The following is a 16,910-nucleotide window of genomic DNA, read 5'->3' on the forward strand; positions in this document are numbered from 1 at the left end:
TATTATTATTATTATTATTATTATTATTATTATTATTATTATTATTATTATTACTCTTATTATATAATATTATCATTAAAAGATTATTAAAACACTTTCAATAAGAATAAACAGTCATACTGTTGAATGTGTTGGTTTTTTAAAACTATTGTCTCTGACACCCCATCCCCTCAAACCCCCTCTCTGTCTCCTCTTAATTTTTCAGAGTCTCCTACAAAATGTGTCAAAAGAAGATCAGTGAGTACAATAGCAAAGCTGTTCAGTGTTTGGAGGAAAAGTGAAATGACAGTGGAGTCTGTTGAAACTGAGCAAAGCTGCAGACCAAAAGAAAATACAAACTCGATTCTTTTCTTCACTATTTAATTTGAGCAATCTTTTTATACTAAAAACATGGCTTGACCAGAGAAAATCTGGCAGTCCCACAAACTTTGGTTTCAGTGGACTCTATTGTACATCTTTTTTTTCATGTGTTACTTTACAGCTATATGATATCAGTTATTAATCAGTTGCAATGATTCAGTGTCATTTTGATTAATTATTATTCTAATACATATTAATTGTTTTGCAATGATTCAAAATTTTTTCAAAAAGAGTATTAATTCTTTGCAATGATTCAAAAATTATTTTATTGATTGTCAGTTTACAAGTGCTGTATAACTCTTACTAAAGCTAAAACTATCTCTACCTCTTCTTTTTATTATCCTGTTTCTCTCTTGTAACTCCTCTTGTCTTTTGCACTTAATTATATGACTTATTTGTGGTGCTAGTGCTGTAAAACTCTTACAAAAACTAAACATATCTTTCCCCTTTTTTCCATTGTCATGTCACTCTCTAGTAACACCTCTTGTCTTTGGTACTCACATGACCTAATTCTGGTGCAAGTGCGGCAAAATTCCTACTTAAACTAAGAAAATGAAACTGATGACTTCTTTTTCTGTACATTCAACTTCAGGCTGTCTCCTGAGATTTTGATTCAGACTCTACAGGAGCAGGGAATTAAGCTTGGAATGGTTATTGATCTGACCTTCACCTACAAGTACTATAATATACAGGTAGTAGTTGACCCAGTTTGTTGTCACTATGAAATGAATTTGATTGTGTCAGCGTCTGTAGTGTAGGGGTTAGGCTGCAGGTAGGAGACTTGAGCTCGGTTCCTGAGTGGAGAGAATTTTTTTTGAATATCTTGGTTTTCCTGCTGGGGTGAGGTGTCGTATTCCTCTCAGTCCCGGCAGGGTCAGAAGCCCACCTCCTAAATGATCTAAATTGTGTCCATAGCCAAATAAAAACACATACATTGAAAAGACATTGATATACCCCGCAGGGTGGTGCTACTGACTGAAGTGTCTTTAGGCCATTCCCAAAGGGGGGGGACATTAACTTGTTCTTATGCACAGTAGAATTGTAAATGGGCTGATTCATCAATGTCATGCTCATAACTGTGCCTGAACTGCAACAGGGAACTGCTGCTTTTTCTTTCCTAACTCTTCCAGTCCCGTGCGATTATATTTTGTCAGCAGTGCTTGTATCTCCCACCGTCTCAAGAGTATTATTCTGTTTCAGGGGTACCGAATTTGCTAATTTTTCTAAATTAGCGAACCTAATCAAACTTTAATTTTCAGAATGTTGTTCATTTACCTATAAACTTTGTTATATGATACATAAAACCCCATTACAAAGATACTACATCATTTTTTAGAATGCCTGCCTCTTTTTCTTAAATACTGCTGTATTGGCTGGGACTGGGGTTAGGGAGTGCACAAAAATGGCTGGGGCTGGAAGGGTTAACTTAATCCTTACTATCGTCATTTTCCTCTACTTCTTTTGTATGTTTGTCACACTCTTGTGACCCACTATTTCCGGGGTGCCTTGATAGTCGATGCAGACTTTGTGCTGTTGAAGTTAGAGAGGTGAGCAGAGTAAGCCTGGTTCCCTGTAAGGACTTCTCTGTTGACATCCACCCCTTTGTGCTCATATGACCTTATGCAGTTGTGAGCGCCGTAAAACCTCTATTAAAACTGAAACTAAATTCTCTTTTTCCCTTGTCCTTGATATAGCCTCTTTCTTTCTTCTCCCATCCACCTTTGTTTTTTGTCCTCCTCTCATCCATCTTTGTCTTTAATTCTTCTATCCTCGATTTTTTTTCTGTCTTCCACTTTCACTTCAGTGTTCCTCAAACACACAGAGAAAATGAGTCTTTTATGGCACAGAGATTGGCTATTCAGGTGTAGATAAGGAAAACGTTTTGTATCAAAATTTGATCAGCGAGCTGTGCGAATGTGCGCTGCCCAAAATAGGCTTCAGGAGGGAGAAAAAACCTGTTTAATTTATTTAACAGTTGTATCGGAATCATGTATTCTGTCATGCTTTCTTCAACATATTGATGATTTGAATTTGGACAAAATATTTCTTGAGCACATGAAGGTGACAACACAGATTGAGAAATGGCTATAAAGATTTTTTTTCCTTCAAAATGTTGGTCTTAGTAGGTCTCTGAACAGCTGGCCAGCGATTTGTGGTGGCTTCTGTTTTAGTGGAGGTGGTTAATGTAGACCAACTTGAGTAGATTGTGTAAAGTAGAGAGATGGGTATTTGGGGGTTTTGTATGTGGAAGGTGGGGGGGGGGGGGGATTGTTGGGGGGGTGTGGTGGGAGATGGTGATGGTAGGTCTTATGTAGTAGGTACTATGAGATTATTGAGATAAGTCAGGGAATGGGGGAGAGGGTTGGTGGTGGCTAGGGGAAGGGGGTTGGTGGTGGCTAAGGGAAGGTGTGGTCAGTTTGGAACTCTCTTCCCCAACCCTTGAGACATACAACATCTGAGTCTAAATTTAAAAAATCTTTAAAGACACATTTAATGACATCCTTTTTAAGTCAGTAGATTCATGTTCAATACAATGTTATGTAAATGTCTATGTATCCATTTATGTATTTTGTAAATTGCAGTGTATATATTATTTTATTCTCATTTCGTGACGATGTGTAATCGTGTGCGTGTGATAAGCAAGTAGATGTGTGTGTGTGTGTGTGTGTGTGTGTGTATACGTGTGTGTGTGTGTGTGTGTGTGTGTGTGTGTGTGTGAGTGTGTGTGTGTTTGGCATACATGTGTGCGTGTTATGTGTTCGTGAGTGTGTATGCGTGTGTTTGTGTGTGTGTGTATGTATATATGTGTGTGTTTGTGTGTATATGAGTGTGTGTGTGTGTGAGTGTGTGTGTGTGTCGCGTGCATGAATATTTTTCTTACATGCATTTATGTAAAGCGCCTAGAGCTGTGTTTGCACGGGAATGGGCGCTATAGAAATGATCTTCATTATTATTATTATTATTATGAGATAACTTCAGGGGTCTCCTTTTTTTTGTCTGGTGCATCAAAATTCCAACTTAGAAAATTTTAGGAAGAATTTTTTTCTTTTTCTTTCAGGACTTTGAAAAGCAGTCGGTTCTACATAGGAAGATCTTTGTGAAAGGACATCAGGTGCCTGATGATTCAAACTTTCAAGAGTATGATGATTTTTTATACAATTAGATGTACAGTCAGTCCTTCTCTTTTGGCCACCTGTATAAGACAATCACCTGCACAAATACCCATTTCCCAGTCTTCTCCCCCTTCTCCCTGCACCCCCCCCCCCATGTGATTTTTAAAAACATTATAATGACTCTGTTTAAAGGCATCTACCTGCCTAAGACTGCCACTCTTTGTCTTGACAATGGGTGGGCACCTGAGACAATTTTCACTGTATTTGTTTGATGGTTACTGTGAATGAACAGAAAGATTGAGAGGCTATTAGATATCCTGTTGTCAAATCTATTGCAAATTTTATGAACTCAGTAGAGCAAAATATTTAGCCGGAACTGTGCTAGACAGTCACTCATTGTCGAAGAGATAAATGATTGTCTTTGACAGTGGACATCTAGGAAAGTGTCATTATAATTATTATTTAAAAAATAAACAGTGATTGTCTTGGACAGGTGACCCTGCCCTTAGAGCAGGTTCAACTGCATATAGTTGTAAACAATGCAAATACGCCAGCTGAAAGGGTCTTTGTAATATATCCGTGTCTGTCTGTTCTTCCTTTTTTAGAAGTGAACGGCCTATTTCATTTAAGTCATTTCCAATGTCCAAAGACAACAAAGCAGAAGAAAGAGATAAGAGAAAACATGTGTGTCAGTTGCGAGCCAGAGAGGCATTGCCAAAGAACTGTTTGCCGACATTTGTCGCACACTTCTGTAGGCTTACACGCTGTATAGTGATGCAAGAATTATAATGGATATGTATGTCTGTTGCATGACCGTCAGTGGTCATAGCCTGTTTTCCCGTGTTCACATAGTCGTGGGCCCAACACATCGGCATGTGCTGGTACGTGGTGTGTTTCAGCAATCTATCGGCATTGAGCTTTCTATCTCAATTCTTTATTTAGTCTTTTGCCTGTTCTGTGCGACAGTTCAGCTGATTAAGAAAGCTGACAATGTCGAAGAAACAGCACAATGCACACAGCCTAAAGCTTGAATTGCAGTTTCTGAAAGATGTGGAAATAAGAAAAAAACTTTCCAAAAGGGAAATTTGTCACAAGCATGGAATTCCCAATTTGACGCTGTCGCCTATAATCACTATTTGAGCAGCCTTTCTAAACCAAAAACATGACCAAACCTATGAAAATCTAGCAGACCGCCACTGATTTAGACTTACTTGACTCCACTGTCTAGCTGAGCAACCTCTTCATGGAAAGTTGAATTTGGGATTTACAAAACTTGTAAGGTTATGAGTGCTCTATACTGATGTCTGTGGTGTAGCGGTTAGGCATGCTGGAGACCCGAGTTTGATTCCCGACCGGGGTGGGAGTGGGGGGAGGACATTTCTTATGGAGTATCTCGGTCTTTTTTCTGGGATGATGTATCCCTCTCAGCCCAGGTGGCCCTGACAGACAGAATTGAAAGCCTGTCTCCTATACGATTGAAATTGTTTCGGGGGGGGGGGGGGGGGTTTGCATAAAAAACCCTATTTAAAAAAAAAAGAAAGAATCAAAATGATGATTAAAAAAAGGGGCTAGGTATATCAGGGTTTATGAGTAAGTTCATGGAATTTTCATGTGTTTCAGTACTGGCAGAACAAAAGTTCAGTGTTCAGTATCTTGTGGACTTTGGTCATTATTTTACTCATTTTTATAATGATGTTTTAAAATTAAAACGTTTTACATAGTGGTGATGTAAGAGTACCTAAGTCAGTTTGTGATTCTGTGTTTTGCTGTAGCAGTGTTGATTTTTTCTGATCTTTTTCACAGGAGGCAGAAGTGTCAAATTGTCATTCATTGTTATTTATTTGTTGTTTTTTTTCTCTGTTTTTTTTTTTTTTTTAAATTTGTAAGGTTTGCTGAAGCTGTGAAAGGATTTGATAAAGAAGGTAGGCATGAGTGACTGTTTATGTGGTCTATTCCATCCCTCAAATTTGCTACTTCTTTTTACATCTTTTGTTTCATTTGATTTTCAGGAAGTGTAAATGTTTAAAAACTTTGCATTTCTTGCACACGTTTTGGGGCTTTTTATTTTTTTGTCATTTTAAAACTTTGTGCTATCTGTTTCTCTATTCTTTATCATTACTGTAAAATTCCAGATGGGATTTTGAGTGGTTGGTGTGCGCTCTGACATATGCGCGCGCAGGACACATTAACATTTTCAGTTGGTAGGAAATTTTGAATTTTGCCCGGTTGGTGGCTGAAGCCTTGTCCTTTCGATTTTGGACCCCCAAGGGATCTTTGAACTGTGCAACTTGCACAGAAAACCTTAAAATTTTCTTGCCCTTATCTGAGAAGGCTAGGTGTCAGACCTTACCTACCATAAGATCAGGAGTGTGAATGATAGACAGCAGTCAGAAGGAGCCAAGGAGTAGCAGTAGAAAAGTTGTTGAAAGAGTCAGAAGCCCAGAGGAGGAGGCAAAGTGGGTGAGGGGGTGGGGGCAGAAAGTGGAAACGAAAGCAGGCGACAGAACATTGTTAGAAAACAGGAAAGGAGGAAATTTTAGAGAACATTTTCCGTAACTGTCAGGTTTCCTATCCGGGACCTATCGAATGAGAGGCGAACACCGTAACCTCTAGTCCACGAGAGCCCCCCCCCTCCGTGTCTCTGCTTTAACCTAACGTATGTTGGCTATTATTTCATGTAGTTGTAGGCCGCTGTCCCAATTTTACGTATTCAAAGAATGATGGAGGAGGTTCTCTTTTATTTCTCTGTGTGCTATTTTGCCCTGCCATACATTATGCTTCGTGGAAAATTCTTATCTTTCTCTATTTTTTTGTTCATTTGAATTTTACTAGACCATGTTATTGGCGTTCATTGCACTCATGGCGTAAACAGAACTGGATACCTTATATGCAGGTAAGTGTTGTGCTGTCTTTCATTCACAAGAAAGTCCATGTATGGTAAAATTGAAACTGTGTCCGTCAGTTACGCAAAATTAGTGGGTGGTTGGAGGGTGCCACTGGTAGGTGCTACTTCTTCACTTTTCCTCTGTTGTTTCTGTCTGTCTGTCTTACTTTGTCCCAGCACAATATGACCATTAATGTGTCGATGTGCTTCTCTTTACTCAAACGAAACAAGCGCAAAGGGACAAATTTGTATTTTTGTCACCTTATGGTAGGCCGTCTGAATATTTTTGATTGATTGAAACGGCATATCTTCACATTCTCATAGTACCGATAGTCTTAGTTCCACAGTAAAACCTGGATAACATGAACTATAAACTTTACAGGGCTAGGGAAGTTGTTTCTTAAGCAGATTTAGTGTTAAGCAGAGTGCCAATGAAAATAACCAAATTCATTCTATGTTAAGCAGATGTGCAGAAATTTTTTTTATGTTAATGGAAGTTGAAATGTTTAGAATAAAGAGGGGGGAAAATGGTAACTCTAAATTCTTTCATATTCTTTCAGTTAAACTGAATATACTGTATACATGTTCATCAAAGTGTTGTAGAACGGGAGCTGGCAGAAAAGGAGCCACTCTTCAAATGCTTGACAAGGAAAGCACAGATTTCATAGAATGTATTTCCCACTGTTAAGAAAAAAGAATACACATGTAAAATACATTGAAAGAAGAAAGATCACTGAACACATGTGAAATGTGCTGATAAAATTTAACTATAACATGCCTTATTTTATTCTTATAAAATGTAAAAACTTCACCTGTAAGTGTGATGTATCTATTTCCCTGTTCGCGTGGTTTTATGCACCCTGCATAATTTAGCCAAATTTGATAAATTTTTTCATAATTTTTCCGATTATGTTCCTTTATCATTCTTTGTTAAAACTAACAGAATTTCACATTTTTAGGCTCAGTTTGCATGATTTCAGAATTTTTCTTGCATAAAATGATGGGGACAGATTTCCAAATGGCTAAAAATGTGAGAAGCAACTCATTTTGTCAGCTCGCTTCACATATGCAGACTAGCACGCACTTAGTATAGCGAAATAGACGGCACGTGGAGATCTTTTAATTTGCTGGGAGGTGTTGGCCCTGAAAAATTTATCGTTGGCAAGCTGTAAAAATGTTGTAAGCCCAGAAAGCAAAATTTTCAGGAGAGAAAGAAAACTATTTTACTTCTTTTACAAATTATACTTACGTTCTTTTCTTCGCTTTTTTTTTCTACTTTCAGAATTTGAAATTTGATCAAGTACACTGTATTATATATTTCACGGGTGTATGCAACTCATACCATAGATCATTAAGAAATTGCAATAAATATTTTGTTGGCAATTTTGGGCTAAGTACATCTGAACAGCTGGCCAACGATATGTTTCCACCTTTGTTATCCAACCTTTCTTTGTCCAACTTTGGTCCAATTTCTCTGTTTTATTTCCTTTTACTGGCATCTGTGGTGTAGTGTTTAGGCACTTCGCTGGTGCACACAGGAGACCAGAGTCCAATTCTCGAGAGGGGAAAAATTTCTATTGAGTACCTCGGGTCTTTCTGGTGGAATGTTGTATCCCTTTTGGTCCAGCTTGACCCTAACAGACAGGGTCAGAAGCCCGCCTCCTAATTGATCTAAATCCTGTTGATGGGGGCTTGCAAAAGCCTACATGAAAATTATAAATTATTTTTGTTGGCTGTCATTTTCTTTTTCTGAGAGCAACATTGTCATACAGTTTTTTGGGGTAAGATCTCTATGGTGAAACAATTTGTTTTCTTTTCAGGTATTTGATAGAAGAAATGGATTTTGAACCGGAGGAGGCCATAGCAAGTAGGTGGTTTTGTTATTGTTTTTTGTAGTTGATGTTTTCGTTTTTAAAAAATTAACTGTAGGTTTATTTTTTAAACATTATAATAATTACACTTTCCAAGACGTCCATCTGTCTTAGACACTTTTTTTTTCTCCGCGCCAATAGTTGGCTGTTTTGGACAATTGGACTACTTCGCAAGTTATGGCTGCTGATTTCTGTTCCATTTACTCCTTCTTTCTTATCAAACATTTTTCTTTTTAAAATCTCTCCTCCTTATTTTGTTTGTAGGTTACTCTGTTGTAACACCTCTAATGTTTGACATGACCTCTAATGTTTGACATGACCTCTAATGTTTGACATGACCTCTAATGTTTGACATGACTTCACTTTGTTGCGAGTGCCGCAGAACTCACTTACTAAGAATAAACTAAAACTGTTTCCTTTTTTGTCTTCCTTTTATTTTTGTCTCTGTTCTGTTATTGTCTGGTTGGGTGCTTCGCCATCGCATGCTGGAGACTCGAGTTTCATTCCTGAGTAGAGAGATTTTTTATTGAGGATCTCGGCTTTTCCACTGGGACCTTGTATCCCTTTTAGACCAGGTTGGCCCTGACAGGCAGGATCGGAGTCCACCTACAAAATTACCTAGATTATGTTGATGGGAGCATAACAGACACCTGCATTTTAAAAAAAAATGACCGGTCTTGCACAGGGTTTACCAAAGAATGTTAGTAAGCTGCCTGAGAATATGCTGAGCTAACTTACTCTTACTCTCACAAGATGTATTTCCATGTCGCCAGCTGTTCAGATACGTCTACAAAGCCCAGAAGTTTGAATTTGATTTAAAAAATTGCGTGTTCGTAATTTGTAGTATTGGTTGTTCAAGAAATATTTTGTTGAAATTCAAATTTAAAATGTTGAAAAATCAAGAAAAAATATCAAATGTAAAAAAGTACAATTTTTAAAAGAATTGAAAAGTTATTTCTTTCTCCTGTGAAATTTTTCTTTCTGTTCTAAGAACTGTTGAACAGCTTGCAGGCGATATACTGATCTAACTTTCACTTTCCGGTACGGTACATGATTTTTATTTTTTTTGTCCTGTGGTGTATTTTAATGTGTGCCTGATGTCAGTTAATTTGACCTACGGTTGTTAGAGACATTGTCATGGTGGAAAATCTCCGGAAAGTTGCTGCTGATGCTGCTGTGATTGCCGTTCCTAAAGAAAGGCAGCAGTGTGTTGCTGCCCAAGAGTCACAAAGTTCTGTCTGCTCAGTGCCGAGTTATGAGAAACTTGACATTAAAAATGTTGAGTTTCACAATAAGCCTTTTCAAATGCACTTCTTTGAGTATCTTGATAATGACTTCGAATAATCTAATTCTAAGGATTTTGATAGAGCAGATAGAACATTTGGTTTCTGACCGCATGGTCTTAGAAGCTCAAAACGGCCAAAAATGTCAAGTGGAATTTTGTAATTCTAAGGTAGTGATGTGTCTAGGAATATATGATAAATTTGATGGTGATGATGATGGTTAAGTAGATTAGATGATAATGATGAGAATCTATGAAAGTAATGACAGTCAAGTACATGATGCGATTTTCCATATTTCTACTTCTGTCCTTATGTTCAGATGGATTTTTAAAAATGATTGGGTGGTTCGTGGGTACTGTGGTGTGGTTTGCTCCTTCTTTCTTATCAAATATGTATTGTCCATATCTCCTCTCCTTCTCATCTTTGTATGCTACTCTCTTGTAAGTCTTCTAATCTTTGGCATTTATTTGAACTATAATTTGTGTTTGCAAGTGCCGTAAAACTCTTACTGAAACTAAAACTTGTTTGATGACATTTCTTTCAGTGTTCAATGAAGCCCGCGGTCATGGCATTGAGAGGGAGAACTATCTGGCAGATTTGTCTCAAAGAAAGAAGTAAGAGTAAGGCCACTCGTTTCATTGGACATGTCTTTACCTAAATTGTGTTTTCTTTTTGGCCCTGCAGTACTATTGTAGAATCTCAAAACACAGAAAATTACAAATTACATAGATACTGTCAGTGTAACTAATACAGTATTTTTCAATAACTGCATATATTTTATGGCAGATTCTTGACTATTGTATACCATTTGTTTTGGAAAGGGGGGGTGGGGAGTGTTTATGCTACATGAATTTGGGACTTTGTTATTTCTTGATTTTTTAAAAAATCCTCAGACTCAAGTCATTTGTGAAATATTAAAGTATTAGGTAGCAATGCCAATGAAAAATTGATTTTTCGCTTAAGCCCATTTTTATTTGGTACCGAAGAAAGGGTTTTCAGTTCTAAGAATTATGCTTTTTGAATTTCAAGAATCGGTTCATAAATTTTAAAAAAGTTATGGGGTTGTAAAGGTCGGCAAAATATGGATGACCACATAATTAATTATAGGAAAATACTCTTAAAAAGTGGACAATGTAACAGCAGACTCTGTTAAAAAATCGATGACATCTCAGTAATTGGAGCGTTAGAAAGAAACTTGGCTAGCCAATGTGTTTTTCAGTGGAGAAATCATTTCTGCAGTCAGAATGTACTAACAATTTCGCAGTTATATTGTTATAATTAAAACTTTGGTGTATATATTGCGATTTTGAGAAAAAGGGGTGGCGGGATTGGAGCATTCTATTTATAGCATCATATCACATCATGGGATCTTTAAGAATATGTTGACAGCGTGACTGAATAACGACAAAGCTTTCTTTGATGACTTTAGACCATGCCAACCATAAAAGATAATTCAGTTCAATCTAACATGCCGTACAACTAAGCACCTTTTTTTCCCTTTGAGACGCGAACACTCCGTTGCGAGATAAGCTTGTCTCCGAATACCCCCATTGCGATGTTACAGGGAAACAGAGAGAAAAACAACTGGATGCATGCGTTCGCCATTGCCCTATTTCAAGTGACCAATTAATTTACTCGGAATCATCATGCAGGGATTTTTAGGTCACATACATTTGCCGAGGTAGCAGGGGAAAATGGCTGGTCTCTGTGCGAAGCTGCTTTGGACAGGGGGGTAGTGGTACATTTTTAATTAAGTCGAAACATCTACTTGACACAGAACGTTAAAATTTGGGGACACTATAGAGGAAAGATAGATCTATTACCTTCTCAATGTTGAAAATCAAGCTCCTCCTAGTTTAAGGAACACCCGATACGAAAGTGTTTCCGACACCAAAAATAAGGTTAATTTATGTGTACAAACTTCAACATCCACATATCATTAGTTTGCCGTATTTTTTTTATTGGATGCCAAGTTTCATTCACATTGGTCCAGAAATAGAGCAGGACAAGTTTGAGAAAGTTTTTCACTTAAGTTCCGACCAGGTAAAAAAATTTACCTGCAAACGGGGACCAAAATTTCGCCGCCCGCGGAAGCAAGATTGGCTTTGCTATATTAAGCTATTTGAGTGTTCCTACAACTGTATTTTGTCTTTAATGTCTGTATATTTGTTTCTTATATTCATCTTCTATCTACCATGGAAAAAGACTGGGTGGTTGGTGGATGCTCTGGTGTGGTTTGCTCCTTCTTTCCTATAAAACATTTATCATCCTTATCTTTCCTCCTTCTTTTTTATGTTTGTTACTCTCTTGTAACACTTCTAATCTTCTGCACTTATATGACCTTATTGTGTTGCAAGTGCTGTAAAACTCTTACTAAAGCTAAAGAAAGGAAAAAAGACACAGTATTAATATTATCCATGTGTACAAAGCTTGCTCCCATTTTTTTGGTTTTTGCATTGCACAGCACTGAGTAGCTGAACTCAGGAATTAGATGACTTTATACTGAGTGTATCAAGTAGTACTTCAGACAGCAAACTGGTCTACTCAAATTGTGAATTCAAAATGTTCATGAAAAAATAAATGAGTAAAACGTGAAATAAAAGCATTCCTAGAAAGCACAGTGTACAGTATCTAGCTTGGATAATATCCAGGGCCTGTAAGCTAAAGTGACAATTTATTGTGTGCTGCTTGTGTTTTTCAGAGGTCAGTCGTCAGTTGAAATAAGACCACTAGACCAACAAGGAAGCAGAAGCCCGGGGAAAGATCGCTGGCGACATCACCGTGACGACCATCCTGGATGGAGGAGGAAAAAGAACCATGCGCATCGCCAGCATTCATACTCGTCAGAACCTTATGGGACAAACTTTCCTCGACACTATAGCAGAAACAGAGGAATGGGGGACCACTTCCAGTCAGAGAGTTTTCATAAACAGATGGCAAATCCGGGCTATCAAGACTCGGAGTATAACAGCACTGGCCAGGTTTCAGGAGCAAATCCAGGACACATTGATCACAGTCGAGAGAGATACCAACGAGCTGGTTGGGGGGTTAATCATGGTCCGTGGGGCGGTCATGCTTCTAGTAGAGGAGACTGGGAGGGAGGGATGCCTGGGTATAGAGAGGGGAACCTTTCTGGTGCAGGGAGGAATAATGGCTGGGGAAGTCACTTTTCTCCGGAGCCAAGCCGATGGGATGGAGAAACGTACGAAAAGTACAGAGAGGGAGGCAGGGACAGAAACAGAGCTCCATACAGAGTGGGATATAGAGACCAGTGGGGCGGTGGAAACGCAGCTGGCAGACAAAGACGGTATGATGATGATCGGCGCGGTAATGGTGACAGGTCAAGATATGAAGCAGCTGGGTGGACAGTTGGTGGGGACTCGTCGAGAGGTGATCAGAAGTACGGGCAGTTTGGTCGCAGGGAATACTAAACTTGTGAAATATTGGTACCGGTATACGCATATAGGTTGTTTTAGCAGGCATCTGTAGTACATGAACGAATTTTCCTTAGTATAAATTACGCAATGCAAGAATAGGGCTTCAAAGAAAATTTGGTAGGATAACTCCATACAACTTAATGTCGTCAACTCCACTTGTGGTGAAGTCTCTTGAGTTGATCTTTTCTTTTCTTTCTTTGTTTTGTTTGTTTAAAAAAAATGAAATGTAGGTGTTTTACACGCCCCATCGACACAGTTAAGATCTTCCAAGAGCGGGTTGAGACGGGTACACGACATCCCAGGAGAATGACCGAGGCACTCCGTAAAAATTCTCTACTCCCTGTAACTGAACTTGTGGTTTCCTGTGTGTAACGGCAAAGCGCATAATCTCTACACCACAGATGCTGGTCAAATGGTTGTGTTAAGCTCAACTTAAATGTTGCGCTTGATTTGAAGTCCTTTTCAACCCCCTGCTGAAAGTATGCAACAGCTGGATTTTTTTTTTTTTTAACTTTATGTGTACCGTCAAATCTTTTGCAGCAAAGTTTTGACACGGATGAGACTTCGCATAAGAATACTACTTGTAAAGCTGATCAGCGTACAATAAGCTTTCACAGTGCATAGTTGAAATGGTGATGGATAAGAGGAGTGGATGTGCATGCGTACATGCATTCGTTCGTGCATTCATGTTTGTGTGAGTGAGAGACATGTGTGAGACATCACAATGCTGTAACCTCGTCTGCAAGTGCTGCTTCCTCTCTTGAGGTCTTGGCACTCTAAAATAGTAAATGATAGTTGGTCTCTGTTGCAATGCCATTTGAGTTTGATTGAATAGTCTTTTTTGGCATACAGTGCCATTTGAGTTTGATTGGAGAGGGCCTAGTCTCTTAGGCATGCGATGCCATTTGAATTTGATAACATTATTTATAATGATACTGTCAAAGACTGGCACTTTCTTCTCGACAATGGGTGGCCGTCTTAGACAAGACAGTTGTGATTGTTTGAGAGAAAACATTTGCAACCTAGAAATTGAATAGAATAAATAGTGACCTCGTGCTTCAAAGCAGCATGGGTGAAGTTTTATTTCCTCAAATCAGGCTGCACTAAGAGGCAGTGGTAAGACTTTTGGCAGACTTCCTGTGAATCGCAGAACTGTCACTGTTGTTGAAACCCGACATGTTCTTGTTTTATATCCCTGTCAGATTTTTCTAGGGTAGTTTTACTTCCCCCCGCGGCAGTGCCACTGACTGTAATGTCTTTAAGCCATTCCCAAAGGGGGACATTTCTTGTTCAAGCACAGTAGAATTGTAAATGGGCTGATTCATGTCACGCTCATAACTGTGCCTGATCTACAACAGGGAACTGCTGCTTTTTCTTTCCTAATCCTTACTATTGTCATTTTCCTCTACTTCTTTTGTATGTGTGTCACTCTCTTGTGACCTGCTATTTCCGGGGTGCCTTGATAGTTGAAGCAGACCTTGTGCTGTTAAAGCTAGAGAAGTGAGCAGAGTAAGTCTGATTCCCTGTAAAGACTTTTCTGTTGACACCCACCCCTTGGCGCTCATATAACCTTATGCAGTTGCGAGCGCCGTAAAACCCTCTGCCATAATAATAAGATAAGGATAGTTTGCTGTCATTTAACTTTTGACTGATTCTGAAATGTAAGTCAGAAGCACACATTGATTTTTTTCAATTTAGTGCATTTTTTTTCTTACTTTGAACATTCTGGTCATATAAATGAAGATGGTGATGTGTTCTTTGTATTTTCATAATGCTTATTGTACTATATATATTGTAGTCCTGTTTTTTAAATATTTTCAAAGTTTCAGTATTTTCTGACAATTGGAGATGTCATACTGAATTTTTAATAAATGCCGCATAGCTTCCAACCAATACGGCCTACGTAAAAAAGCGTCTGAGTATTGAAGTCGGTTTTCATGTTGGAAAATAAGTATTGCTTCTTAGTATTGCTCACCACTGACCTGCCATTGCCAAAATAGAAAATTATTAATTTTCAAGTCTGACTTTTAAATAATAATGAGAACAAAACCTAGTCATTAATTGGAGAGATCTGTTCCTGCAGGTCTAATTTGAATAGCTTGAATTTATTGAATGCAGAAAAGTTTTTGTGAAGGGTCTGTAGGAGGGTGACTTGTCGGGTGGGTAAAGTCTGTTTTTTTTTTTTTTACTTTTGAACAATTGGCAGCTATCATACCATTAAAAAGCATGCAGGATAGGGAATGATAGTTTTAAAGCATGGTAGTCTTGCACTTATGGAATATTCTGTGGACTGCTTTTTCTGTTGTCATGTTATATCACGAGGCTTTGAATATTGGTGACTCAAGCTGTGATGCAAATATAGTGGTGTCCGCTTACACCGAATACAATTATACCGAAAAAGGCAGTAGACCAAAGAAAATACCCCCCCCCCCATTTTTTTCCCTCTACTGTTTGTGCAACCTAAGCCGAAAAACCCAGCTTAACAAAAGGAAAGCAGGCGATCCCGCAGACTTCGGTTAAAGCGGACTCCACTGTAGTAATGGAACCATATTTATTGAATTTTAAGCAATGCATGACTGGTGGATCAAAGTTACATTTTGCAGCTGCCTCACTGCCATCATATTTACCCGCATTTTGAAAGTGAACAGCTGGTGTGTGATGTTTCCAGCAGAGGTGCCTTTTTTTTCTGAATTTGTCTGCGTTTTGCCCAACTTAAGATCAATTGTTGCTATGTCTTGACGCAAGATACATGAGACAATGTAATTTGTAAAATATGAATCCCTGTGCGCATCCACAGGATCTGAGGTGTGTTATTATAAATTTGTCACACTTTGTAAGCAAGGTTCAGTCTAGCTCGCACATAGTGAAATCAGTGGGATGCAAAAAATCATTTCGTTATGTACGAATTTCGATATTCATGATTAAAAATTCTTAATGATATACTGGTACACATGATGTATCAGGAACAATTCAGGACCAGAAAATCTGTTTGCTATTCCCGTGTTTTATAAAGAGCATGCGAGACTGAATGTTGCTTTCTGACATGTTTTATGTTACTGTCCTCACATGGTGTAAGGAGATAGAATGGTGGCAGGGGTAGCATTCTATACACTGTAGAAATGAAAAATATAAATGAGCTAATGATACAAGTGTTTGAGCATATGTGTGCCTGTATGTTTTGTGTGTTCCTGTATAATTTTATATATACGTATAGTTGGCAAGCTGTTTAAATGTTCTAAGCCCAGAGAGCAAAATTTTTCAGGAGAGAAAAAAACAACTTTCATTTTTTAAGAACAATTGCACATAAATTACGTATCTCTTCTTGCTTTTTTCAACTCTCAAAATTGAATTTTAAGAGCTATATCTTGAGCATATGCAAGCTTCTAAAATACTCTTCCAGGGATTGAAAAAGTGGAATAAAAAAACATTTTAAATTTTGGGCTTAGTGCATCTGATCAGCTGGCTGACTATATCATTATGTCCAAATCAGTCGGCAACCTTATATTTTTAAATAAACCCATGAATTATTAGTATTTTAAAGGACAGCGTCTCTTTACCTTGTATTTTTATCAACTTTGGCAACCGCCTACAAAAATGTATGCCCTAAGTTACTGATAAGTGTAAAGGAAATTATCTTTTATTTCAAAATGTAGTTTTATTACCGGTTATCTGATTCCATCTGTGTGTTTCTGTCGTCTCCCCAAGTATTTGATGAGAAAATAATGAGTGGCTCCGATTTTGTTGGTAGTGTTTCCAAACTTAACGTCTTTTAATTGATACAGTCTAGCATGCTCATCATAGCGAAGTTGAAACACATGTATCTATATAGGAATACATTCATGACCTGAAAATCTGTTCACTGTGAGTAGTATGAGCGTGATTCTCTTAATGTTTTTGTTCGCTATGAGCTCGTTTCTCTCATGTGTATGTTCACTTTGAGCATGGTTTGATGCATGTTCCCC

The 16,910-nt window shown here is 38.1% G+C and overlaps 1 protein-coding gene across 3 annotated transcripts in view; it reads left to right on the forward strand.

Moving 5' to 3' along the window:
- The window catches only part of LOC101852318 (RNA/RNP complex-1-interacting phosphatase), a 22,288-nt gene extending 8,067 nt beyond the window's left edge, over positions 1-14,221 (forward strand). For 2 of the 3 annotated variants that reach the window (XM_005097374.3, XM_035969532.1), the window contains exons 4-11: positions 206-237; positions 953-1,052; positions 3,419-3,498; positions 5,361-5,395; positions 6,306-6,366; positions 8,178-8,224; positions 10,056-10,125; positions 12,213-14,221. In XM_005097374.3, the coding sequence (XP_005097431.1) occupies positions 206-237; positions 953-1,052; positions 3,419-3,498; positions 5,361-5,395; positions 6,306-6,366; positions 8,178-8,224; positions 10,056-10,125; positions 12,213-12,942 (1,155 nt within the window). In that variant the 3' untranslated portion in view covers positions 12,943-14,221. Of the gene's footprint in view, positions 1-205; positions 238-952; positions 1,053-3,418; positions 3,499-5,360; positions 5,396-6,305; positions 6,367-8,177; positions 8,225-10,055; positions 10,132-12,212 lie in introns of all 3 variants that reach the window. The other variant, XM_005097376.3, reaches the window with a different exon arrangement.
- The last annotated feature ends 2,689 nt before the right edge of the window (positions 14,222-16,910 follow it).

The sequence above is a fragment of the Aplysia californica genome, unplaced genomic scaffold (assembly GCF_000002075.1).
Source record: "Aplysia californica isolate F4 #8 unplaced genomic scaffold, AplCal3.0 scaffold00153, whole genome shotgun sequence".
Taxonomy (NCBI): Eukaryota; Metazoa; Mollusca; class Gastropoda; order Aplysiida; family Aplysiidae; genus Aplysia; species Aplysia californica.